The 24,797-nt window shown below is 41.0% G+C and overlaps 1 protein-coding gene and 1 long non-coding RNA gene across 2 annotated transcripts in view; both read right to left on the bottom strand.

The window, feature by feature from the left end:
- Positions 1–3,273: 3,273 nt before the first annotated feature.
- On the bottom strand, positions 3,274–3,871 carry LOC104965092 (uncharacterized). The gene is made up of 2 exons (XR_800515.1): positions 3,477–3,871; positions 3,274–3,333 (listed from the first exon to the last, which is right to left on the bottom strand). It is a non-coding gene; the product is annotated as an uncharacterized lncRNA (long non-coding RNA).
- Positions 3,872–4,859: 988 nt separating this feature from the next.
- LOC104965468 (zinc finger protein 479-like) overlaps positions 4,860–24,797 on the bottom strand; it is a 28,910-nt gene continuing 8,972 nt past the window's right edge. The window contains exons 2-4 of the mRNA XM_010794424.1: positions 7,717–7,721; positions 5,784–6,232; positions 4,860–5,445 (exon numbers count right to left, since the gene is read on the bottom strand). Coding sequence (XP_010792726.1) covers positions 4,944–5,445; positions 5,784–6,232; positions 7,717–7,721 — 956 coding nt within the window. The 3' untranslated portion in view covers positions 4,860–4,943. The remainder of the gene's footprint in view (positions 5,446–5,783; positions 6,233–7,716; positions 7,722–24,797) is intronic.

The following is a 24,797-nucleotide window of genomic DNA, read 5'->3' as shown; positions in this document are numbered from 1 at the left end:
GAAAGCATGGGGTGTGTAACACTGCTAATTGGGGTTGCATTGGGCAAACGTGATGGTCCCTACTCGGATATGTCTCATCTCTATCCTTACTCCGCAGGCGCGTAGAGGGGTGAGAAAGTAGACTCTCGAAAGGGTGCGCTGTGACTGACGGGGCCCAAAATGTTTAAGAAACATTAAGGAAAAAAATGTAAGTAACTTTCATCACCTTAATAATTAACATTAATAGAACGTTATATTGATAAGGACTCACTAAACTTACAATTTAATGTATAACTTATTTTCCCCAAAGTCCAGATTTCCAAAGCTCTCTGTACCGACCCCCCGCCCTGTCGTATTTTACGTGTAATGGTTCCGTGCTCACAAAGCGCAGTGCGGACCTGACCCGGGCACTTGTGAGAGACGTGAAGGAACATGTGAGGAGGCGATGCTAGTAACTATACATTGTACTTCGTGCCCATCGTCTCCGAACGACTGCACAAAAGTCAGCTCTAAGAAAAGACAGAGACAAGGAGAGAAAGGACAAGATGAGAGGGACTAAAGGCGACAGTATGGGTCACCGCGCAGTTTTCACAACGAAACAGCTGTGGGTCCAATGAGTGCGCTGGAGAATTATCTCCTGTGGAGCTAATGGTTTTGTGTTTACTAAGCTGTGACACTAAGTAACTACTGTTAATATCTTTACAGAAAGATCAGGAGGTTTTTTTCCATTTCCATGCTCTTTTCACCGCTGACATTTGTCTAAGGTAGGTAGGTAATTCACTCAGAAACACTTTTGTTATATCCATGAATGCTCTTAACCATCCCAATAGCAATGAATATATTAAATGCTTGACAATAAATACATACAAATATTGTCATCTGTGAAAGCCTTGCGCCGTAAAAAGCAGACTAATTTTTTTTCATCTGAGCCTTGCCCGGGCTAAAATACACTGGATGGCTACTGTGTCAGCCTTCATCTGTGACTAAATATCTCGTTGCTTTCTCCATTGTGTTGATTCCTCTATATTGTTGTGCTTATCGTTTGTGTTGTCTGGAGTGAGGTGGCTCTGTTAATGATATGTTCCTTGAATTGTATATGTGGCATGTTTTTTTTAGTTGTGTTATCTCATGCACTAGTGGGGCTATCTTTTGTCTAGCTGGTTTTTCATTCTTACCTCCCTTTAACCCTTTAAAATAAATGGCAGGCACATTTTTAGCGCCTATTCATACTAAATCAGTTGTCCGCTCCCCCCTCGTGGCCAGGACCAACAGTCGAGTCTTCAGGCTCACAGCAGCCGCCCTGCGCCCCATAAATGGCTGAACGCCGGAAACCAAGCTTTCTCCCAACTGAAGGAGGTGAGCAGCATTGTGCTTGAGCGAATCCGAGCATGCCACTTAACATATTTGAAGGGAGACTGGAGAGACTATAATACTATCATATATCATCAACAACAAAAAGCCTAACCATCTAATTTTAACAATATACAGTTTCAAAACACAGTCATTTTCGCCACATCGCCAAATGATCCAAAAACAAAAAAGCTGGCTTTTAGTCTATTTGGATGATGGAGCAGTTTGAACGCGTTGAGTGAGTCTGTATCCGAGGTACAAACAAAATGTTAATGCACTGGAGCAGCCTTCGGTATGATATTACATACTTATGTTACTTATATTAAAGCAGGGTGGGGAACCCGTCCGGCAGCCCGGGCCGTTAATACGGAGCCGCTAGACCAATTTGGTACGCCCGCTCGGGTAGTTTATAAACCAAAGTGGCGCTGTGCGCCCTGGTGTGGGCGCCCCAAATGTGATAATAGGGTTTCATGGCGGCCCAAAATCCCTGGGCGGGCCGCCCTGCTTACCTCCCGTCAGGCGCAAACCCCCACGTCCCTGAAACTTTGTATATTCCCAGGCATCGGCGCACCACGAGTGGGCGCGCGGCGGTTTAGAGTTGAGGGGGTAAGTATCTGTTTGTAAATGAATGTTATCCTCTGTCCAGCTTCCTTGTAGGCCCTGACCCAGTATGACAGAGCAAGTTCTCATCTCCTGATCTCCAGAGGTGCGTCTCTCCTGCTTCTATCAGAGACTGCATTGATAGGGGATGGACTTAATTGGGGCTCAAATACACGCCCGCAATGCTTATATTGCATCTTCTATCACATAAAAGGCGATGTTTTTGCTCTGCTCCAATACACTATACAACCATAGTTATTGTGGACGCCCACTAAATTGATCTGTAAATGTCTATTAATGCTTGTTTGTCCCTGGCGCACCCATTTGCAGTCCAGCTAGCCAGCTTGCAATACATTTAATACTTTTTATCATTTTATTTCCACTTGATTAATATGCATTTTCCATGTATATTTGCTATCAAACCACCAGTCCTAGGTATTTGAACTCATTCACGTTTGTCATTGGACGATCATAGTGTTAGCTGTTGGCCATCAATCTTGCGTTTATTTGTAAATACCATGTAGCATGACTTGCTTTCTGACATTTTGAATCCCCAGTTATATGACCACCTCTCCACTTTTGTAATCACTCTAGCTATATTCTCCATTACGTATGGGGCATTTCTTCCCCTCATCCAAATAGCCCCATCATCTGTGTATAGAGCCGATTGGATGCATGTGTCTAACTCTAAGCATGTAAATATATCATTAATCATGATGTTAAATAATATTGGACGGACTGCACTCCCTTGGGGAATACAATTTGCTATTTCTAAACAATTGGAAACATCTGCTCCAACCTTTACTCTAAATGTCCTGTCTGTTAAAAAGGCCCTTACCCACTCTTTAAAAGTAGAGAAAATAAATACTGATATACACCTGACCATCAGCAGGAGAGGACTCTTTAAAGTAGAGGGCCTGAAGGCAGCATGAGACTCGTGGAGACGCATTCAAAAACTTTATTCGAAACAGAGAGCTGCTCATTGTCCTCGTGTCGGTGTATTTACAGCCTAACAAATCAGCACATAGAAAACCACGAGTTGACAATACAGTACAAACAGGCGTCTCTTAAAAATATAATATAAATCATTCTTTACAGAAAACCTTCTGAACACACGTCTGTCTGCACGGCTCTATTTACAACAGGAAGCAGCCGCCCGCACCACGGCACCACAGAAGAAGAAATATATCTCCTAAAATAAAAAACTTCATAAAAAACAAACACAGGAGAAATTAAGACTTCCTGAGATTTAAATTCATATTTATTTTCCTTCTGAATTTAATCGTAGTTTTCCCGTCTCGTGTCGGGTTCTGTTTTTTAACTGAATAAATAAGGTTTTTTACTAAACAAAATATTTAATTTTCTCTGCGACAGGAAGTCTTTGTTTTTACCTAAAATAAAAGACTCTTGGTCAGTCTCAGATTTATTTAACTTCTGAATTTAATCGTAGTTTTACTGTCTCGTGTCGGGTTCTGTTTTTTAACTGAATAAATAAGGTTTTTTTACAAACAAAAAATATTTCATTTTCTCTGCAACAGGAAGTCAGCTCTGAGTTATAAAAACAGGAAGTCAGGAACTTTATATTCTAATCTTTTATTCTTAAAACATTTTTTAATTAACGAGAGAAAAATAAACTCATTTGCATAACGAGCTGTGCTGCTTAGTTTCTCCCTCCCCCCCCCGGGATAAACTGTGGCTTTATTTTGAAATCAGGAGCCGTTTCCTGTGGCGACAGACGGCTGTTCTCAGACAGGAAGTTAGTCCACAGGTGTGTTTCCCATGAGGCCTCAGAGGTGGCGCAGTGGGCGGAGTCTGTGTTGGGGGTGGTGCCTGTGTGCGTGTCATCACCTGCACTCCACAGCCACCGTGTTCTGCGTGGGCGACGCTGAGGACGGAGACATGGCAGCATCCGAAGAGCCGGAGGATGTCAAGGGGGTGGTGTTAGNAGTAGTTGTTGTAGTTGTCCACTGTGCCACCTCTGAGGGCCTCATGGGAAACACACCTGTGAACTGACTTCCTGTCTGAAAACAGGACTAACTTCCTGTCTGAGAACAGCCGTCTGTCGCCACAGTAATTGGCTCCTGATTTAAAAATAAAGCCACAGTTTATCCCGGGGGTGGGGGACTAAGCAACACAGCTCGTTATGCAAATGAGTTTTTTTTTCTCTCTTTAATTAATATTTTTTTTAAAGAAGAAAAGTAAAGATTAGAATTTAAAGTTCCTGACTTCCTGTTTTTATAGCTGAGAGCTTTTATTTTGGTAAAAACAAAGACTTCCTGTCGCAGAGAAAATTAAATATTTTTGTTTGTAAAAAAACCTTATTTATTCAGTTAAAAAACAGAACCCGACACGAGACGGGAAAACTACGATTAAATTCAGAAGGAAAATAAATATGAATTTAAATCTCAGGAAGTCTTAATTTCTCCTGTGTTTGTTTTTTTATGAAGTTTTTTATTTTAGGAGATATATTTCTTCTTCTGTGGTGCCGTGGTGCGGGCGGCTGCTTCCTGTTGTAAATAGAGCCGTGCAGACAGACGTGTGTTCAGAAGGTTTTCTGTAAAGAATGATTTATATTATATTTTTAAGAGACGCCTGTTTGTACTGTATTGTCAACTCGTGGTTTTCTATGTGCTGATTTGTTAGGCTGTAAATACACCGACACGAGGNCAGTAGTAGTTGTAGTAGTTGCAGTAGCAGTGGTAGTTGTTGTTGTAGTAGTTAGAGACTGGGGAGAAGTAAAACACAACAACATTATTATTGTTAGTATTACTACAACAACAACTACCACTGCTACTGCAACTACTACAACTACTACTGCTACTACAACAACAACTGCTACTGCTGCTACTACAACAACTACTACTGCTGCTACTAATACTGCTGCTACTACAACAACAAATAGTACTACTACTACTACTACTACTACTACTCGGCAGATTAATGAACAGTGAAACTCGCTCATGGACTTTAAGGTGAATACTTTAAGAAAAAGCTTTCTCGCACTCTTAAAAGCACTATGGTTTTTCTCCAGTGTGAATACGGTGATGTTTTTTGAGAGAACTTGATTGAGTGAAAGTTGTCCCACACTCTTCACAGCTGTACGGTTTTTCTCCCGTGTGAACACGAAGATGTGATTTGAGAGCATCTGATCTAGTGAATGTTTTTCCACACTCTTCACAGCTGTACGGTTTTTCTCCAGTGTGAATACGGTGATGTTTTTTGAGAGAACTTGATTGAGTGAAAGTTGTCTCACACTCTTCACAGCTGTACGGTTTTTCTCCAGTGTGAATACGGTGATGTAATTCTAGAGCACCTGATGTAGTGAAAGTTTTCCCACACTCTTCACAGCAGTACGTTTTTTCTCCCGTGTGGATACGTTGATGTGTTTTGAGAGCACCTGATTGATTGAAAGTTGTCCCACACTCTTCACAGCTGTACGTTTTTTCTCCCGTGTGAATACGTTTATGTATTTTGAGTTGACTTGATTTAGTGAAAGTTGTCCCACACTCTTCACAGCTGTATTCAGACAGGAAGTCAGTTCACAGGTGTGTTTCCCATGAGGCCCTCAGAGGTGGCACAGTGGACAACTACAACAACTACTACTGCTACTACTACTCGGCAGTGAAACTGGCTCATGGACTTTAAGGTGAATACTTTAAGAAAAAGTTTTCCCACACTCTTCAAAGCACTATGGTTTTTCTCCAGTGTGAATACGGTGATGTTTTTTGAGAGAACTTGATTGAGTGAAAGTTGTCCCACACTCTTCACAGCTGTACGGTTTTTCTCCTGTGTGAATACGTTGATGTGTTCTGAGAGCGCCTGATATAGTGAACGTTTTCCCACACTCTTCACACCAGTATGGCTTTTCTCCAGTGTGAATACGGTGATGTTTTTTGAGAGCATCTGATGTAGCAAAAGTTGTCCCACACTCTTCACAGCTGTACGGTTTTTCTCCTGTGTGAATACGGTGATGTATTTTGAGAGCACCTGATGTAGTGAAAGTTGTCCCACACTCTTCACAGCTGTACGGTTTTTCTCCTGTGTGAATACGTTGGTGTATTTTGAGATGACTTGATGTAGTGAAAGTTGTCCCACACTCTTCACAGCTGTACGGTTTTTCTCCCGTGTGAATACGTTGATGTATTTTGAGAGCCTCTGATTTAGTGAAAGTTGTCCCACACTCTTCACAGCTGTACGGTTTTTCTCCCGTGTGAATAAGCAGGTGACGTTTTACATTTCTAGATGTTGTAAAGGATTTGTCACATTGCTGACAGCTGTGACGTCTCTCTCTTCCTTTCGGTTTCTAGAACAGACGGACAGAGAAAGTCAATCTAAAAAGCATGAATACACAAGTTAACACAATAACAACTAACTTAATACAAACCTTGAGTTAACAAAATACTACTTATCAACTGTTTGTGTTTATTATATTTTTATTATATTTGATACAGTAATACAGCAACATTCTAACCACAGTATACCAGAGGTGGGGGACTCGAGTCACATGACTTGACTCAAGTCACATATTTGTTTACTTGAGACTTGCTTGAATAACATTGATAAAAGTTATTTGTTCAAGCACCGGATCGGCAAAACAGGAGAGTCTGTGAACCAGTCTGCCTTGACCTATGTATTCATGTCTGTGACTTTCACAGTATCTGCTGCCCACAGCTGTTTTATAGAAGGAAAACCTCCTTCACTTCATGAAATCTCTGCAGCACCAGGAGGCAGTAACGTGTGACTCAGCAGAATCTGAGAAAAGCAGCACCAGCTGCAAAGAGCTGTGCCTTTTACTGTTTACTTCACTGTGTTTACCTTCATTAGAACAGCTAAAGAGCGACCGCACGTTTTAACCGCACGTTTTAACCACACGCACCTCTACACACACACCAAAGTTCCCGTTAGCCTGTAATTACCGGACTATGACCGGTCAAATATGCTGAAGACGGGCAAATCTAAATCTCTCCGGTCAAAATAATTTCCCCTTAGCGCAATACCGCATCAGTTGCGCCACTTATGTGACAGACAAGAAGAGTATGTGAGAGACAAGAGTATGTGAGAGACAAGAAGAGTATGTGACAGACAAGAAGAGTATGTGACAGACAAGAAGGGTATGTGACAGACAAGAATAGTCAATTCTAATGTCTAACACTTAATGTGGAGAAAGATATCCTGTTGTATGGGTTGATTGTGCGTTGATCTGTTGGTAATGCCTCTGGGTTCTGGTGGGCATGTAAACAAATGCATAATGCTGCGCTATACTTTGTAGCCTCACCCGGTTGCATAGCGACTAGTAGGGATGGGTACCGAGAACCGGTACTAAGTCAATACCGGTACCTGATTGGACGGTATCGGTATACCGTTAAGCTGCTGGACAAACGGTGCTGCTATTGGTATATGTGTTACGTCTACTTCCTTAGTTTAACTTTAAACCATTCTGGTTGGTTGGGAACCCTCATCCCGTGTGATGTTTCCGGTTTGAGACCCCTCTGATTGGCCACTGTAAATGCCACTCATCATGTCTCTCAACAGTGCTCTTATTATTGTTGTGAGACTCCCGCAGGCATGGCGGACAGAGCGAAGCGATCGAAGGTCTGGGTGCACTTTAAAAAAATGTAGTGGCGATAGAGCAAGGTGCAATCTATGTACTCAATTAGTTGAGTGTAAAGGGGGTAACACAAGCAACTTAATGAAGCATTTGCAAACGAGACACTCATTGAATCTAAAACGGTGCTAGCGATACTGCTAGTGCTAGCGGGCTTCAGCCGCGCCGTGTGTAAATGTGACCTGAGCGAAGGCTCGCAGGCAGGTTAGCTGCTGCGCACGGGTAATATGTTTTGTTTACCTGAGTGCNATTTCCCATTTCATTTATAATGTTGGATGTTCAATAAAGAGTTCTGTTTGAAAGGATGTACTTGAATTATTATTATATATTATCATTATGTCAGTGGTCTAAAATGGTCTTACAACGGTGCCCACAATATTATTGTTTATCGCAATAATTTCCGGGAAAATGTATCGTCCAACAAAATGAATTATCGTACAGGCTTAGGTACCACTAGTAAATTGTCAACGGGGGGGGGGGGGCACATCGGGAGATGGCCAGTCCGCCAGTTACTGTCAATGTGGTATGTTTCCAACTATTGTACATATTGTATTACACTTTATTACTAGAATACCAAAAAAGGTGGACAGCCAATGAAAAACTAGTATTTCAGCGAACTTAGTACATTTAAATTTGTCCGAATGATGAGATACATAGGTTCTTTTCAATTTAAGACATTAAAATTAGAATATATGTATGTTTCTTTTCACTAAGGAGGGTTTTAAAATAAAATATGTCCACATTTATTACACAGATTGTGTGAACGCCCAGCCTCCAGCCAGCAGGAATCCTGTATTTGAGCCCATGTTTAGAAGGGAATATGCAGCAGGCCCTTTGTTGTGTTTTTCACCACGAAGTTTATCTTATCTAGAGGTCCATTGCTGTCATAAAGCAGAGAGCGGGGAGAATCATTGCAGGGCAGGGCGGTCATCTATCACCAGGGCACAGGCTCCAAACCTGGCTACCACCGAGCTAGAATTAAAAGCAACAATAGAATCTGCTATTACAAACATATACTTGTATTTCAAGTGGACAATAAGCCGCACAATCTAGCGTGCATAATTTAGACTTAACAAAGGAGCAGGCTATAATCATCTAAAAATGGATAATATAAGAAACATCATGCTTCAGGGGAAAATATCTTTCCTGCAACATGCTATTTTTCTTGTTTTTGCAGCACGTAGCAGCATGACACACCCTCCTCTTCTAGTATTGATTACCACGTACAGAGATATTGGAAATCATTAATATTCCGGCTTGTGGTATCAGGTGTAAACAATTTCTGCAAACAGGCTCAGTGAGCGGTCAGACATGTGAGGAGCTCCATCATAGTCTTGACAGAATTAATTAATACTGGGCCATATTTTAAGTTGATAAGTTAAGTTTTAAGTCGATTTCTGGTGCATTCATCCTGACATTTTAGTGTTATTAACTTTTCTGTTCACAGAGTGCTTTCCCTTTTCCATTCCACTTTTCCACTCAATTTAAAGACACTGGTAATGTGCGTGTAATTGTGTGTGAGGATGAAAGAGTAGAGTATGCTCGGGCACACAATCTACAGCTGTATGCGTCGCCCACCTGCACGCATATGTCTGTAAATGCAAAGCTGTGGTTCTGTGTGAGAGATAGTCAAACTAATAGGAAAATACTCTGAAACGTAAGTATACTTTGAAATGTAAGGCTGTAGGGCAGGGGTCGGCAACCTTTTTGATATGAAGAAAAAAATTGTTACCAGCGTGCCTAAGATGGTAAATTATCAACGGGGGTGGGGGGGCAGAGGGAGGGGTGACTACACACATTATCTGTCTGAGAGCGGCTCAAACTACACGGCCGCAGCAGCCTCTATCTCCTCTCTGCTGACTCCAACATCTAACATTCGGTGCCAATAATCGCACACTTCTCCTGTTCAATGGTCGCTGGCAATTGTTCATTCTGATAGGCAATAACTGCTTTATTCAGAGAGACAAAATGAGTGAAGAGGCAGTGCTGAGGGATACAAATGGGAAAAGTATCTCAGTCGCGAGAAAGTCAGATAAAAACCTTCAATTATTTAAATAAATGTTAAAAGAAAAAGGCTTGTGAGACTATTTTTGCACTATGGCAAACAATGCCCAGAGTGTCAGTTGTTAATTTTACTTTTAAAAACAGATTTAGATGCATGTTATTTAATTTAACCCATTTTAATAAGTCCATAATCATATCTATATGTATCTAAATGTAAGTATATCCCCACTGGTTCCTACAACACTTCACTAATGAATCCACTGGTCTTTTTAGAAGCAATCCTGCCCCCTGGTGGTGAAAAGCTCAGAGAAAATCCACAATAGCTAGAGGGCGTGAACAGTGTATCTTACAAAAAGTGAGCTAAGGCAACAATGTAAATGTGTCCTTGATGATAAAACAATGGTCATAAAGACGATTGCCATTTTCAATTCTAATGACTGTTTAATAAAGGTCATGTTATACTAATAAAAGTCTTATCATAAAGCAAAGGTCTGTCATTAAATAAGAGCTGTCAGCATAATGGTTTAACGTGTATGAGTCATGTTATCAGGGCGATCATTGGACAAAGTCTTATGTAACTCTGTTGGTTTCTCTTTCTGTTCTTGTATAGGCCAAAGATATATATATTATTAGTAACTTCAAATACAAATGGGGTTTCAGGTGTAACAGGAACAATATTGGCAGTTTCTTTCTCTTTTTCTTAAATGATGTCATGTTTGGGCGAATGGTACAAAATTGGCTATTTATGTTGATTGTCTGCTTGTTTGGAAGTCTCTCGTCGTCCTTTCACTCGATAGGTCAGTCCGCATCAGACCACACTGTATTTCCTCTGAGTAACCATGTCTGATCCATTCATTAAACGCCCCCTCAACCAACAGACACACAGGAAGCCAGCGTGAAGCAGTGTGAGCAGAAGTGGATTTCTCAGAGACAGACGGTGGTGAGAAATCCACTTCTTCTCACACTGCTTCACGCTGACTTCCTGTGTGTCTGAAAAAAGAAAGCTTGAACATTTATTTTTCCAACTTTATTGTAACAAAACAATTCCAAATGTACAATCCTCACTTCCTCACAGAGTTGTGCACCGAGAAATAAGTTAGCATTTTAGCACTACACTTTGTCTTGAAGTCAGTGGTTTGTTGAATGGGTTTTGAGTTAGATTCCCGAAAAATAATGTCTGAGGTTCATCAAAACGTAAAATATTATCACGTTTTGTTCTACAACATAAAATACTTAAGTTAATATCCAACTCGTGAACATCTGCTTTAACCCTGTCTTCGGGTCAAATCTGACCGATTTACTACTTTCATCAATCATAACCTTTTTGTTTTACATTCGATTGCTTTATGATATCCTTCACAGTAGACATTTGAACATATTGCTGATCACCACTTTGTTTGAATTTTGGATGATTTAGTCAACTTTGTAACGCCCATGGTGTTCCCGGACAAAAATGACCGCCATGAAGAAAAGGAATTAGTAACCATCCGGATCAGATAAAACACACCCACCCNAAACGACACCCTCTGTCCTTAGACCCTCACATCGTAGGAAAAACTTCCAGAGAAAACCCACAGTTTAAAGGGGAAAATGGGAGAAACCTCAGGGAGAGCAACAGAGGAGGGATCCCTCTCCCAGGACGGACAGACGTGCAATAGATGCCGTGTGTAAATCGAAGAGATAATACATTTTACAGCATATAGACCGAATGTTAGGAAATGCATGTGTCTGTAAAGATGAGGAAGTGAGCCAGGTGTTGAGCTGCATTGCTAGCTGGCTTGGCGTACAGGTGCTTTCATACCAACCAACACCACAAGAAGAGTTTGTATCAAGCTTTTTTTTATTTGAAAAAAAAGATAAAAAACATTTACCCAAGCTGAATAACACAAACAGGTTGATCTGGAATTCTTGAAATGTTTTTTATTGCACAAAAAATTCCGTTACTAAAAAAACGTACTTTGAAACCTTTTACAAAACTGTTACCTTTGATTTGCGTTTTCACACTAAACCATCTCTTTGTGTGCACGACAAGAGTAAAGAGTGCCTCTGTCTGTTGTAATGAAAGTGAGACACGCTGGGATTTACAAACCGCTGGGGAACGTTTACCAGAACCAATGATTCCCAGCAGCCAGTTTATGTGTGTTTAGCGCCGGTCAATCGATACCGTCTCCAACACCGTCCGCAGGTGTGCAGCGGGGGGGAGGATCGAGGTGTGTGTGAGCAGATCTGTGTGTGTGTGTGTGTGTGAGCAGATCTGTGTGTGTGTGTGAGCAGATCTGTGTGTGTGTGTGAGCAGATCTGTGTGTGTGTGTGAGCAGATCTGTGTGTGTGTGTGAGCAGATCTGTGTGTGTGTGTGTGTGTGAGCAGATCTGTGTCCTGCAGAGAGACACAGCTGGATCCTCCAGGCCAAGAGGTGTAAGCCCGCCGCTCACCGTCCCCTCCCCTCGCTGTTCTCCCGCCTCCTCCCTCCCTCCCTCCTACGGGCCTCATTATGAGAGGGAGAAAGCTCACGGACACCCTCGCCTCCTCCCCCAACTCCCGCTGCACCACGGTCATGGAGCAAGACAGAGAGAGAGAGAGGTGGGGAGAAAAAAAACGAGTCAGGTGCTAAATGTGAACGTGGATTAGTTTCTATGCCAACGCCGGGAGGACGCACTCACGCAGCCAGCCAGCCAGGGTCCCTGCAAGACACTTGTTTTTGTCCCTCTTGTTTTCTCTCCTCTCCTGCCGTCCCTCCCTCCCCTCGGTGCTCTCTCTATCAGTAGGGGAGATAAGGCTGGGCCCGGTGCCTGGTATTAAACCTTATCTCTCCAGCTGGGGCGAAGGCCTGCTGGATTTGGCTACACAGGCGCTCCAGTTCAATTCAAACACGCCTTGTTTTAATGGCCACCCATTAGCATGGCTTCCCACCAGCAGGGTTTGGACATGTTTTTAAGAATCAATCCTGCACATGCTGTCGCTGGTTACCAAGTCTTAACATTTATATCATCTCTCACTAGAACTTTTACACGCATGCAGATACATTTTAATTGATTGGTGTGACTTTTTCCCGTTGTGTTCACACTGCCTTTCCATTGGAGCTACAACCACCGTTTCCTTTGTGTGATATTTCCTCCTGATGCTGCTGTCCCTCTCTGTATGAGGGTTGAGAGAGAGAGAGAGAGAGAGAAGGAGAGAGGTGGGTGGGAGGGAGGATGAGGAGCGATAGACAGGATGGAGAAAGATAGACAGAAAAGAGGGAGACAGGGGCATAGAAAGCCAAGGGAGAAAGCAAGAGAAGGAGACAGAGGAGAGAAGAAGAGGAGGGGAGGAAGGTACACACACACACACACACACACACACACACACACACACACACACACACACACACACTCTCAGGCAGGGAAGCAAGCAGGAAGGGGTTAAGGTGAAAACAATAACAAGGGGAGCGTCTGTGTGCGGCTCCCTGGAAGTGTCAGGCTCTCTGTTCATTGACAGTGTCGTGCACCCGCCGCCCCGAGAGCGCCGGCAGCCTCACAAAGACAGACAGCTCGAATTAATCCCACGGGGGGAGTGCGTGACAGTTTGGCAGAGCGGAGAATTGAAAGGGAGGAGGATGCCGAGAATGGGGAAGGCGCGAGCATTTGTCAAATCATAATTAAATGATGAATCACTATTCCCGTTATTAACGATATGCCCACCCGAACCTTCCACCAAAAAAAAGATGGAAATGAAGAAATGAACGACCACCGGGATTGTGGCCACTGAGAAATAGAGGATTTATTGCCCGCTATACCCTTATGTTACAGGGTTATGGTCGCACACTAAGTACTAGTTAGTTTTTAAATGGTTTCCAGTGTTTTCTACACACACAATCAGGACAGTTGGAAAACATACTATTAAATAACATGTACTGGAAATTGTTTTTAAATCATGCGTAATTACCAAATACAGTGGTAGGAGGGCTAAACAATTACAAGACAAATAATTACTCAAATTAAGAAATACTTTGATCTACAACTTTACAGCCTTATTTAGTCAAACCCAAGTATTTTTCCATGGTAAATGGTCTGTATCTATTTAGTGCTTTATCCACTCTTTACAACCCATTCTACAAGTCATCATTTACCCATTCACATCTCATTCATACAGAGACATATTTTGCTCAAGGAATTCACATTAACACACATTCACCGTTGGCCATGCCATCGGGAGAAACTCAGGGTGAAATATCCTGCCCAAGGGTACATCGACATCTTGACTCCAGGGCCATGTGACCATAATTATTAGATATTAGAGTATTTGTACCGTTTTTATTTGTATTTATCAGTGTATACTTCTTCTTATTGTGTTGTCTGGCTATGCGTCCATTTCAGTATAAAGTACAATCCAAAAAGTTCAGTTTGATTTATTCATAAATGAGGTTGTTATTGGCCGGATATTTCCTCCCAGGAAAGTTCATAGAGGTACAATCATTTATTTCACACTCTTGTCAGTCATGTGATTGGCCATTGCCAATTGGCTCTGCTGGATGCTGCTCTCCTTCCCTCTGAGTTAGACACCCTGCTGGACCTCTGAGTCGCCTCATTGAAGTGAACGAGGCTGAGTTTTATTCTTACTTGGCTTTGAATACTCCATTTGGTGATTAACCTATATAATAGCTTTTTTGTATAAAAAAGTTCCTGACTTTACATACCCCTCAGAATCAGCCACTTCAGAAATTCTGACTCGCGTTCAAACATATGAAATCATTTGAAAAAATGAACAGGTTGAAAGTCTAACCAACGTTCTTAATGCATTTAGTCAACAGCATGCCATGTACTCCAGTGGGGATGAAGGTGTTTGTTAAAAAATGTTGGATTATAATCATACCCAACCATCTAAGAAGAAATAAGTGGAAGCAACTGTCCTCATCCAAACGGTAACCAAAGACGACATTAGTTGGCGTCCAGTGCCGTCATAGCATTTTGTTTGTTCCGGTCATGACTACACTATTGTAATTGATTAGGAGGTTTGTACCGGGGGGCAAAATGATCCACAGAGGCATGTCAGCACCGAACTCTGAGGCAAACGCAAACGCACAACTCGACACAGAAGGGAGTTTTCAAAGTAAGGTCCTTTTCTGGGTTTGGCACAGTATACAAGGCTTCAAACAAAAGATCACTCGATAGAAGAAAAAACGTCACTGAAGGTGTGGAAAAACAAAAACACTCACTAGAGGGAAACGTAATAGCTAATAAAACAAAAAACACTCAATAGAGGAGAAAGGCACCGGGCAAAACAATGATCTTGGCGATAGGTGCTGGTAGTCTACGTGACATAACAAGACGAACTGACACAAGACAAAGGAAGACTAGGACAATGTATACATGAGGTGAGGGGGCACAGGTGGACACAATCAGGACCGGGTAGACAATCACAGACACGGGTGACACACGGGGGCGGGGCATACAGAGACCTGAAACGAGAGGGAGAGTTACTTATCCAAATAAACCAGGAAGACACGAAGAAACACAAAGACAGGAAAACACAAACTTAAATAATCTTCCAAGACATGACGAGGCAACCTCCTCTCCCAGACAAATAGACACTGAGTAACATCGACCAAAAACCCCTTAATTCAGAAGTTTCCCCTTTAAAGAAATCAGTGGTTTTTCAATGAGGTTCGGCTAACCTAGAGGGCTGTGAGCTAACTGCTAACGTAAGCTTGGCGTGTTGCTCTGATACCTTAAGATACACACGTCTGATGCATAAAATACTTCATCCAGTGAAAAATGTTTAGTTCAAATAACCAATATCTAAAAAGTTTGTAAATATAATAATTAAATATGAGTTAAAACTAGATAAAAAGTCAATGTATGACAAAACAAAATGCCAATTAAGGTAACCAAATAAAAAACGGAACGTAACAACATTGATTAAAATTAAGGATTTGAAAAATTTCAGACACATTTCTGGGATGATACAATGATGATACTCCACAAATGTTTAACAATTTTATGCTAAATGTTACATATTAGACTTTAAAACCCAACAACACAACTGAATGAATTGCTAGCATAGCAGAGGTGTATTATACAATAGAGATGGATAATGCTTTGTGTCTTCTCTTTTGTTAAAAGTTTTTTCTTTCATTTTGACGTGAAGCCCTGATTCATATTTCTGGCTATTTCTTCTCTTACTGAAAATATCATGCTATCTGCTAGAGTTTCCTGCCAATCAGCATTAAATTGTAGTTCCACCAATCAGACGGTGTGGAGGGAGACATGCACCGCTGTGTGATCTCAGCCTGACACCTTTGTGTCCTTAAGAAGCCACACTGAGGAGGAGAGACCCCACTGTGCAGCTGAGTGTATACGGCTTTATACCCCGACACCTTGTGGCAGAGCCTTTTCGGATTAATGTGACTTTAAATGACTGAGAATGTCTATAAAACACACATCTATGTGTTAATAATTACTGATTGATTGCTGGGGGCAAAGAGCAGATATACTGGGACAAAGTAGACCTTCAGTGTAACTGGATTTTCGGTCTTAGCTGATTTAGACATATCTTTTATTCGCTTCTGCTTTATTCCCCAGAAAAATATCACTAATTTGGTTTTAGTGAGACTTATAAACCTCCCTAATGAGGATTAGTCATGTCGGTAAATCTCTATTTTGTTTGGATGTTCTGAGGTCACTGTTCCTCACACAAAAACCATGAAGGTTTGTACAGAATAAATTAATTCTGAAAGGTTTGAACTAAAAACATTTGGAAGAAGTAAGGTTCCTAAGAACAATAATTGTGTAAGTGTTGCAGGTTAATATGATCCAGACTAGTCAGTGCAATAATAAAACTCCCAAAATGTGTATCTCAGACGAAACAAAAAGCTTCCTCTTCTTTGGTTGGTTGGGATTCCTGCTTAGTTTTTAGAAGTTCACCTTCCTCCTTCATATCTGCCTAAAACCAGTTATCTTGAATGCAGCTACATTTGCTATAGGCCATGTGAGAATAGCTACCATGGTCGAAGTGTTAAAGCCAAATCTCGGTGGACACTTTTCTTCCGTCACGCTGTATATGCCATCCTTTTGCACTCCTACCCAATTTGCATTTGTTCCTCATGGGCTCCCTTTGTGGCTTTATCCATGTTTCAACCACATATAGCTACTGTATTTCCAAATACATCTATTTTACTGTAAATCTGTTCCCTCACAAAAATGGTGACGTGGGATGCTGGCAATAATCTGTAATGGTTTTTACTATTTCATAATCTGTTTCATAATTTTCATATTCATTAATGATACAGTTTGGCAGTTTAAAGAGACCCTCATTTTCTGTTTGGGGTGTTAGTTAGGTTGTTGTTATACTTTCACTTCTATTGGCTAGAGCTTAAACACATTATGATAGGCTAAGGTTTGTGACATCTCTAAGCGGTTGACCAATCACAACAGAGCCGACCAGCTAACCAATCAAAGAAGAACATTCAAGCATGTACACATGTCACAGTAGAGGCACAACATACAAATAAGAAACTTGAAAATGAGCACAATATGTCCTCTTTAAAAAGCACATTAGAAACCCTACAGCAGGGGTCGGCAACCCCTGGCACGGCACCGTAACCAGTGGCACACTAGGAATAAGTGGAATAAGTGTGCAAAAATATTAAAATTGTATTTTCGGATCCTGAACGAGACCGCCGCCAGAGCGCGTCTCCCCGTTACCTGCAGAAGGAAGCTATGCATGTAACGCAGCCCCGCTCTCTTTAACTCCAGGCGACTTTCTGCCGCTTTCCTCCGTGGTGCAGTGCTGATCGTTTCACCACGGAGGAAAGCTGTATAAATGCCGCAGTTTTTGTGTGGCTGTGTCATTAGTTGAAAGCCCAGTGGCGATCTGCTCATCTTTCATCAAAATAACATGCTACACAGGAGCTGACTGGCCATGTGTGCTCTGGAGAATCACAGAACGGACGATCGTCCTTATTATTATGCCGTTTAAACCAATTATTTAAATTTGTTTGTTAAATTCGGCATCATGTAAGTTGCGCTGACAGGTCCACACACTGCTTCCCCGCAGCGAGGCTCCCCCCGCCCTCCTGTTGACAGTTCACGAGTGTCGAGCTCCTCACCCCTCCACCCCCCCGTTGATAATTCACGATCGTAGGCACGCTGATAACAATTTTTGGGCTAAAGCAATATGGACCCTGAATCTAACTAGAGCTCTCGTCCATAGGAAAGAATGCGCGCCAGGGTCAGGGAACCTTCATCCCTGAACAGTAAACTACCTCATGGCGGCTTGTGCTCTTTCATNAATGGTCTGCAAAGGCTAAAATCCCAAAGTTCCCTCCAGAGGAAGTTTCAGAGTTTTACAGAGTGATGTCACTATGATACTTTAGTAAACAAAGGGCGAGTGAAACTTCCTCTGGAGGGAACTTTGGGATTTTAGCCTTTGCAGACCATTTACATGCACTAAAACATGTATAACACGCTATAGGTAAGGGGAAACGTCAAAAAGCGTAATAAGGCCCCCTTAAGTGAACTCCACAACATATCCTAAGAGGAGCAAGACTCAGGGCCACATTTCTATTGAGCAATAACAAGTGCAAAGCGTATCTGGACAGTGTGGGCGTCTCCCATTTACAGAGCCCCCAAAGGGTAACATGCAATTCTTTTATTGGAAATGTTTTTTCATTCAGTTTTGCGCTCCCTTGCAATATTTTTAGCATTCCCCCTGATCCACAGGAACAGTTTTATTGGTCAAGTCCAGTTTTGATAGACTGCAGGGGAAGGTGCTGGAGATACTACAGAAAGGAGAGATGACCTGACACTTAACATTAGATATTTATTGTTCATTAAACCTTTACAGCTGAGCTCCGACAGTATATGCAGCCACCATAAGCACATCTGCTCTTTGTGGTGGTTGAGGCTGTGGATAAGGTGTTAGGACTGCGGCTGCCTTTGTGGTTTAATATATGATGCTATGTATATGGCTATGGTATATAGACAAATTTTTTCCCGCTCCTATTTAGAGATGACACTATGATGAAGCTGCATATATATTTCTTTCCACGCCAGAATAAAACACAACATTCCTCCAGTGATTTTTATATGATAAAACATCGATTACTACCAAAGGCAACTGGAGTCTTTTAAGTGCGGTAACAGACGCTCTACAGCATGCGCCAAAAATTAAGCAAAACCTAAATCTATCATATCACAGACTAGGGAATTTGCTAAGGAAATGACAGCCCCAGATTACAGGGGTTGAGAGTCAAAGTTGTACTCTTAATGACAAAAAAGTATTGTTCGGCAATATGTTTGAACCTAAATGCTTCTCAACACTAACTGATAACAACCATGTCAGTTCACTGCAAACATACAACCCCTACACGCATACATTGTACACCCATTTTAAAGTTATGTGTCACAGCAATTATGATACCAAAGAACAGCCACATCTGCAGAAACCATCACAGCGACAGTAACGGCCAAAGTGTACCATGGCTGTCGTCATGTCACTCTGACTTGTCCGTTGATTGTTGACATGTTGTTGGCAATTATGAGTGTTATAAGAACTCAGAACTCACTCTGTCTTAACTGCAGGCTGAGTTTGTATCTGTAATCTCTTTTTATTCATATCATCCCTTAAATGGAAGCTTTAAGGTTTGTGAGAAGAATAATGAGAAGAATCATTTTAAGTGTTACCGTTTTTAAGGTTAAAATAAAAGACCAGCCTGACCTAGTTCAGCCTAATATAAAGCAATTTCATACATGTGTTCTTTCGATTACACCAAAAGAAATAAAAACAGGATAGAAAAAATGACTTTTTCCTTTCAGTTCAAAAAGCTGTACAAATAGTGTGATAAATGGCGGGTAAATATATCACCAAAGTTTTCTCCTACTTTTCTTTTTTACAATGTAATTCTCCTTTCTGCCCAAATTAGGTTACTTTTTTTCACACAAATGTAAATGCATAGCTTTAAGGCAACGGGTAAAAGGGTTTAGGGTGAAGAATGGATCATATGTCTTGTGAAATGTACCTACACCTGATATGTAACAATACAAATGAAAGACAATGCATAGGGCCTAATGACTTTCCTATTGGTCGATCTAAGAATAACAATTGGTCAAAATCTGACACTGAACTCAGCCTGAGAGTCCATGAAGACACCTCCAACTGAATGATACTTATCGTTCTTCTGTGTCAAATGATTCAATTACTGACACTCACCCGGACAGGAAATTAGGGATTTTATGTATGAAGTATTTTGCGGAGTGGGAGGCGTGAACGGGCTTCCTAATGAAGCGAGCCTGTCGGAGTTATAATGAAGATGTCTGAGGAATGGGAGAATTATTGCCTGACCTGCAGACCTCTAAGAGTAAATTACAAAACACACCAAACACATGAAATATTCACACAACACACACACAGGAAGGAATGGGCGATGGTATGCAAATCCCTGTAACCAGATAAGAATTAACATGAATTTATTTTGTAGAAATGTAAAAATGAAAAATACATCTACTTATAGTAACAAAAGAAACCCTCTTGTTATTTTTTTGGGTCACTTCCCCGCCCCCGTAGTTCACTTTTAACATATTACACTGACTCCTGATTTGATGTTTTTTGACATTGCACTGACATTTCTGTTTATTCACAAAACAGTCAATATGTCGACAAAAAAAAAAAAAGTAGGATTTGTTGAAAACTTCTAAGAAACAACTATTGGTTTATATTTCTGAGAGAAGCTTTACCGCGGTCTCAAGCTCATCGTGAAACAATTTAAACCTTTTAAATACGTTTTATAATTTACACTTATAAAACGGATGTAAATGGTTGGAAAAATAACATTTAAAAAGGGGAAATGCTTGTAATAGAGTGCCATGTTGGACTCTACCACTAACTCTCTGCATATGGTGTGGAGTATAATACACCCATTAGACAGCTGCTCAAAATACACTTCATGATGGTCACTATGCCAACAAATACATGAACAAACAAATGATGGAATGAACATACTGCAACTACTAGTAACAACAGATAGTTGGTGGAGAAGTGGTCCAGGAAGCATGGCGTGTAATTAAAAATGAACCGCTTTGTGTCCAGAAGGAGACATTTGTTGCATCACACTCCCTTTCTCCGCACATTTCCCCTTTCTATTGCAAACTATCACAAAAACAATTAACATCCATGTGTTTCCAGGAATTTGTGCAGCTTTTCGAAGCGCAAGAGAACAGTTTTGGTGTCAAATATATATTTAAGGGTGGTCTTAAGAACCGAAAAGCCAAGTTTATATCTCCTGACGTTGACATGTATTTAAAGTGTGCCATTCTTATACCACTCTTCTTAATAGTCAGAAACAAAATTGCAAGGCTTCACAATGTATCATACAATGGGATGTCAAGTTACTTTTAAATGTGGCAGCTGAATTTAAACAGAGCATTAAAACTGGGTTGAAGAAGGCAAATGCAAATTGTATGCCAAGATAAGAGAAACATTAGAAACGTCATAATGAGCTTCAAAACTTTGAAATACGCAATATGGTAGAACAAAATGTTCACTTTTAGTATCGATAAGTGCATTGCGTAGCATACAGTATAAAAAGAAATGAAACAAATAGTTGTCTACCTGATTTTGACACTGAATGCAGGAAAGGAAAGAACGTAGGCTTGTGTCTACAATCATTGCAGCCGGTGTCATTATATTCTTCAGCTTGTTTTATTTTCACCACAACTAGGAGAGCGCCATAGCTTCATTTGAACTGGAATATGTTTATCCTTCACAAATGTCACACAATCGTTGTCACAGCGCCGTTGCTACAACAGTCATGGTGTGTGGCAAGCGATTGCCCATGGGCATATCACATGAACACACAGAAGGAACGGAAACAGCCACACACACACACACACAAACACACACCTGTAAACATATACCATTTGCTGGTATGTCACAAACCGTCTCCTCCTCTCATCACATCCATATCCACATCTCCTCCTCCTCCTCCTCCCCCCCCCTCACACAGAGCCTCCCCCGATGTTGTGGCCTGCCCGTGACAGTAATTGAGGGAAGCTGGCCGGAACAGTGTGAAGATGGGGGAGAAAAAAGGAGAGGATGGGAGGAGAGAGAGATGAGAGGAGGAGGAGGGGAGGAGGGGGAAACCATTCATCCAAGACCCATGGATGTGGAATGGCATATTACAGGTCTAATGTGTAATTAGATAGATAGGGAATAAGGTCAGTGTGCTCTGAGAGAGGCTGCTGTCGGCACAGTGCCATCTAGTGCTGAACAGATGCATGTATCGACACTCACAGTCAGGGCTGTGCAATAAACAGGGTTCAAATCAGAAGTTAACAATGATTTATGACTTATTGTTCACCGGCGTATGCATGAGGAATCCATCGTGGATTTGTTTGCTTCTCAAACTGTGTGGCTGTCACATGCACTGCAAGACAATGTAGTTCATTATCTTCACGAGGGAATTTTTGTTTCATTTTAAAACTGAAACTTTGCTAAAAGAAAATATGGAAGTTATTTTACAACAGCTTATGAAGCAAATAGAGACAGAAAGACTTAAGAGAGACTCCACTGTATGTACATCTTCCTGCATTCATGCTTAAAAACATTGTTTATAGAATATATAACATGTACATTATTATATCTTAAATATATGTATTTTCTCTATTCCTGCAACTTGCACCATAAGGTCTCTTGCACAATTGTATGTATTTTCTTTTTATGTTAATTGTCTCACTGATGACAGGTGTGTGTCAGACCTATTGGACACAGTCAGGTCACATGACAGGAAGCTGCTGGGCAACTTGTAAACAGGGATAAGATTACCGTCCTGAGGGTAGGGAAATGTTCCCTCCCTGCATTTACAAGCCCTGAGTAATACCGGTTTGTGTGGCTTTAGCAAGACTGTCTGCAAACTGCAGATGTTTGTTCATTCAAGATCAGACTGTGTTGAAATCATTTTGAGTAAATACATGGATGTGGTGTCGGTGGTTACAGACGTACTCTTTAAATGCCTCACCAGCTGCTGCTTTTAATACGGAAGAGGCTCAAAAGGCAAATTCAGTTCCAACTATCTATGTATACAAAATGCACTCTTACCACACCTGGTGCAGTCCCTCAGATAAAGAGTTACAACAATAAGGGAACTAAACATTTAGTCTATAAAAAGAAATACAGAAATTGGCAACTATTTTGATAATCAATTCATCATTAAAGTATTTTTTAGGCAAAATAAGTCCGAAAATATTCAGATTCCCTTCTTTTTCTCAGTGTAATATAATATTCAACTGATCATATTTGGGTTTTCACTCTGGACTTTGAAAAACTGTAATGTAAAAGTATTGTGTGCTTTTCTGCCATTTATTAGAGCCAACAATAAAGTCGTAAACAATCATAAATTACAGATGAATCTAAATTTAAATAATCATATTTATTTACAGATATAAAAATCTGTTTCCTTGATATGACTGAAAGTGACAGATGCAGAAAACAAATAGAAACTGAATTAAAAAAGGTTTCAGGGATAATAGTTGTTCAGACACAAAGTGTAATTATTGATATAAATCAACTTTTGGCATAATGTTCTTATTTGTCTGAAGATTCAGCCTTGGCCTGTATTCCATTTCTTCAAGACTTCATTTGTGATTACAAACAAAACATCAAGTGACCGAAAGTCAATAGTTGCCATTTCTGTTCACCCATATTGAAGAAAATAACTTTATAAATGTTATTAAGTTACTTAAAAAGAGCTAAAATATAATTATCTGTGGGCTAAGTACTATAACTAAAAGGAAGGAGACAATTACTTCCAAAAAGGAATGCCAGACTGCTGGTTAGTCCGCTGTCCAATCACTGCCAAATCAAACTGCTCAGCATATTCACGTAACAAACAAATGCGTGTGTGTGGTGTATGTGTGTGTGTGTGTGTGTGTGTGTGTGTGTGTGTGTGTGTGTGTGTGTGTGTGTGTGTGTGTGTGTGTGTGTGTGTGTCCATTCCGGCACACTCTTCTATCGTTCTATTACATGGGCCAGTGACTGCGCCATCTCTCCAGTTTCACCCCTCTGCTCTCCCAGACGTCTCATATTGCCCGGAGGATGGTGTTGATGTGGGATGCGGAGGGGTGGGGCAGAGGGGGTGGAGGGTGACTACACACATTATCTGTCTGAGAGCGCTCAAACTACACGGGCCGCAGCAGCCTCTATCTCCTCTCTGCTGACCAACATCTAATTCGGTGCCAATAATCGCACACTTCTCCTGTTCAATGTCGCTGGCAATTGTTCATTCTGTAGCAATAACTGCTTTATTCAGAGCGACAAAATGACGTGCAAGAGGCAGTGCCTGAGATACAAATGGGAAAGTATCTCAGTCGCGAGAAAGTCAGATAAAACCTTCAAATTATTTTAAATAAGCTTAAAAAGAAAAAGGCTTGTGGGACTATTTTTGCACTATGGCAAAGCAATGCCAGAGTGTCAGTTGTTAATTTTACTTTTTAAAAACAGATTTAGATGCGATGTTATTAATTTTAACCCATTTAATAGTCATTAATCATATCTATATGTATCAAATGTGAGTATATCCCACTGGTTCCTTACAAACAACACTATCCTAAATGGAAATCACTGGTCTGTTTTAGAAGCAATCCTGCCCCTGGTGGTGGAAAGCAGAGAAAATCCACAATAGCTAGAGGGCAGGAACCAGTGGTATCTTACAAAAGTGAAGCTAAGGCCAACAATGTAAATGGATGTCTTGATGATAAAACAATGGTCATAAAGACGATTGCCATTTCATTCTAGACTGTTTAAAAAGGTCATGTTATAGCTAATAAAGTCTTTCATAAAGCAAAGGTCATGTCATTTAAATAAAGCTGTCAGCATAATGGCTTAACGTGGTATAGGGGCGGACTGGGGGGGGGGGAGGGGGGGAGCGGGGGCTGGTGCATGTTCTCAGGATCATTGGGACAAAGTTCTTATTACCTCTGTTGGTTTCTCTTTCCTGTTTCTTGTATAGGCCAAGGATACTATATATTATTAGTAACTTCAAATACAAATGGGTTTCAGGTGTAACAGGAACAATTATTGGCAGTTCTTTTTCTTTTCTTAAATGGATTCATGTTTGGCTGAATGGTAGCAAAATGGTATTTATTGTTGTCGCTTGTTTGGAAGTCTCTGCGTCGTCCTTGTCACAGTCGCGATAGGGTCCAGTCGCATCAGACACACTGTATTCCTCTGGATAACCAGTTCTGATCCATTTCATTAAACGCCCCTCATAAACCACCAGACACAGGA

Source organism: Notothenia coriiceps, unplaced genomic scaffold, assembly GCF_000735185.1.
Source record: "Notothenia coriiceps isolate Sejong01 unplaced genomic scaffold, NC01 NC01_scaffold00037244, whole genome shotgun sequence".
NCBI classification, from domain to species: domain Eukaryota; kingdom Metazoa; phylum Chordata; class Actinopteri; order Perciformes; family Nototheniidae; genus Notothenia; species Notothenia coriiceps.
This window is presented reverse-complemented; position numbering and strand designations above follow the sequence as displayed.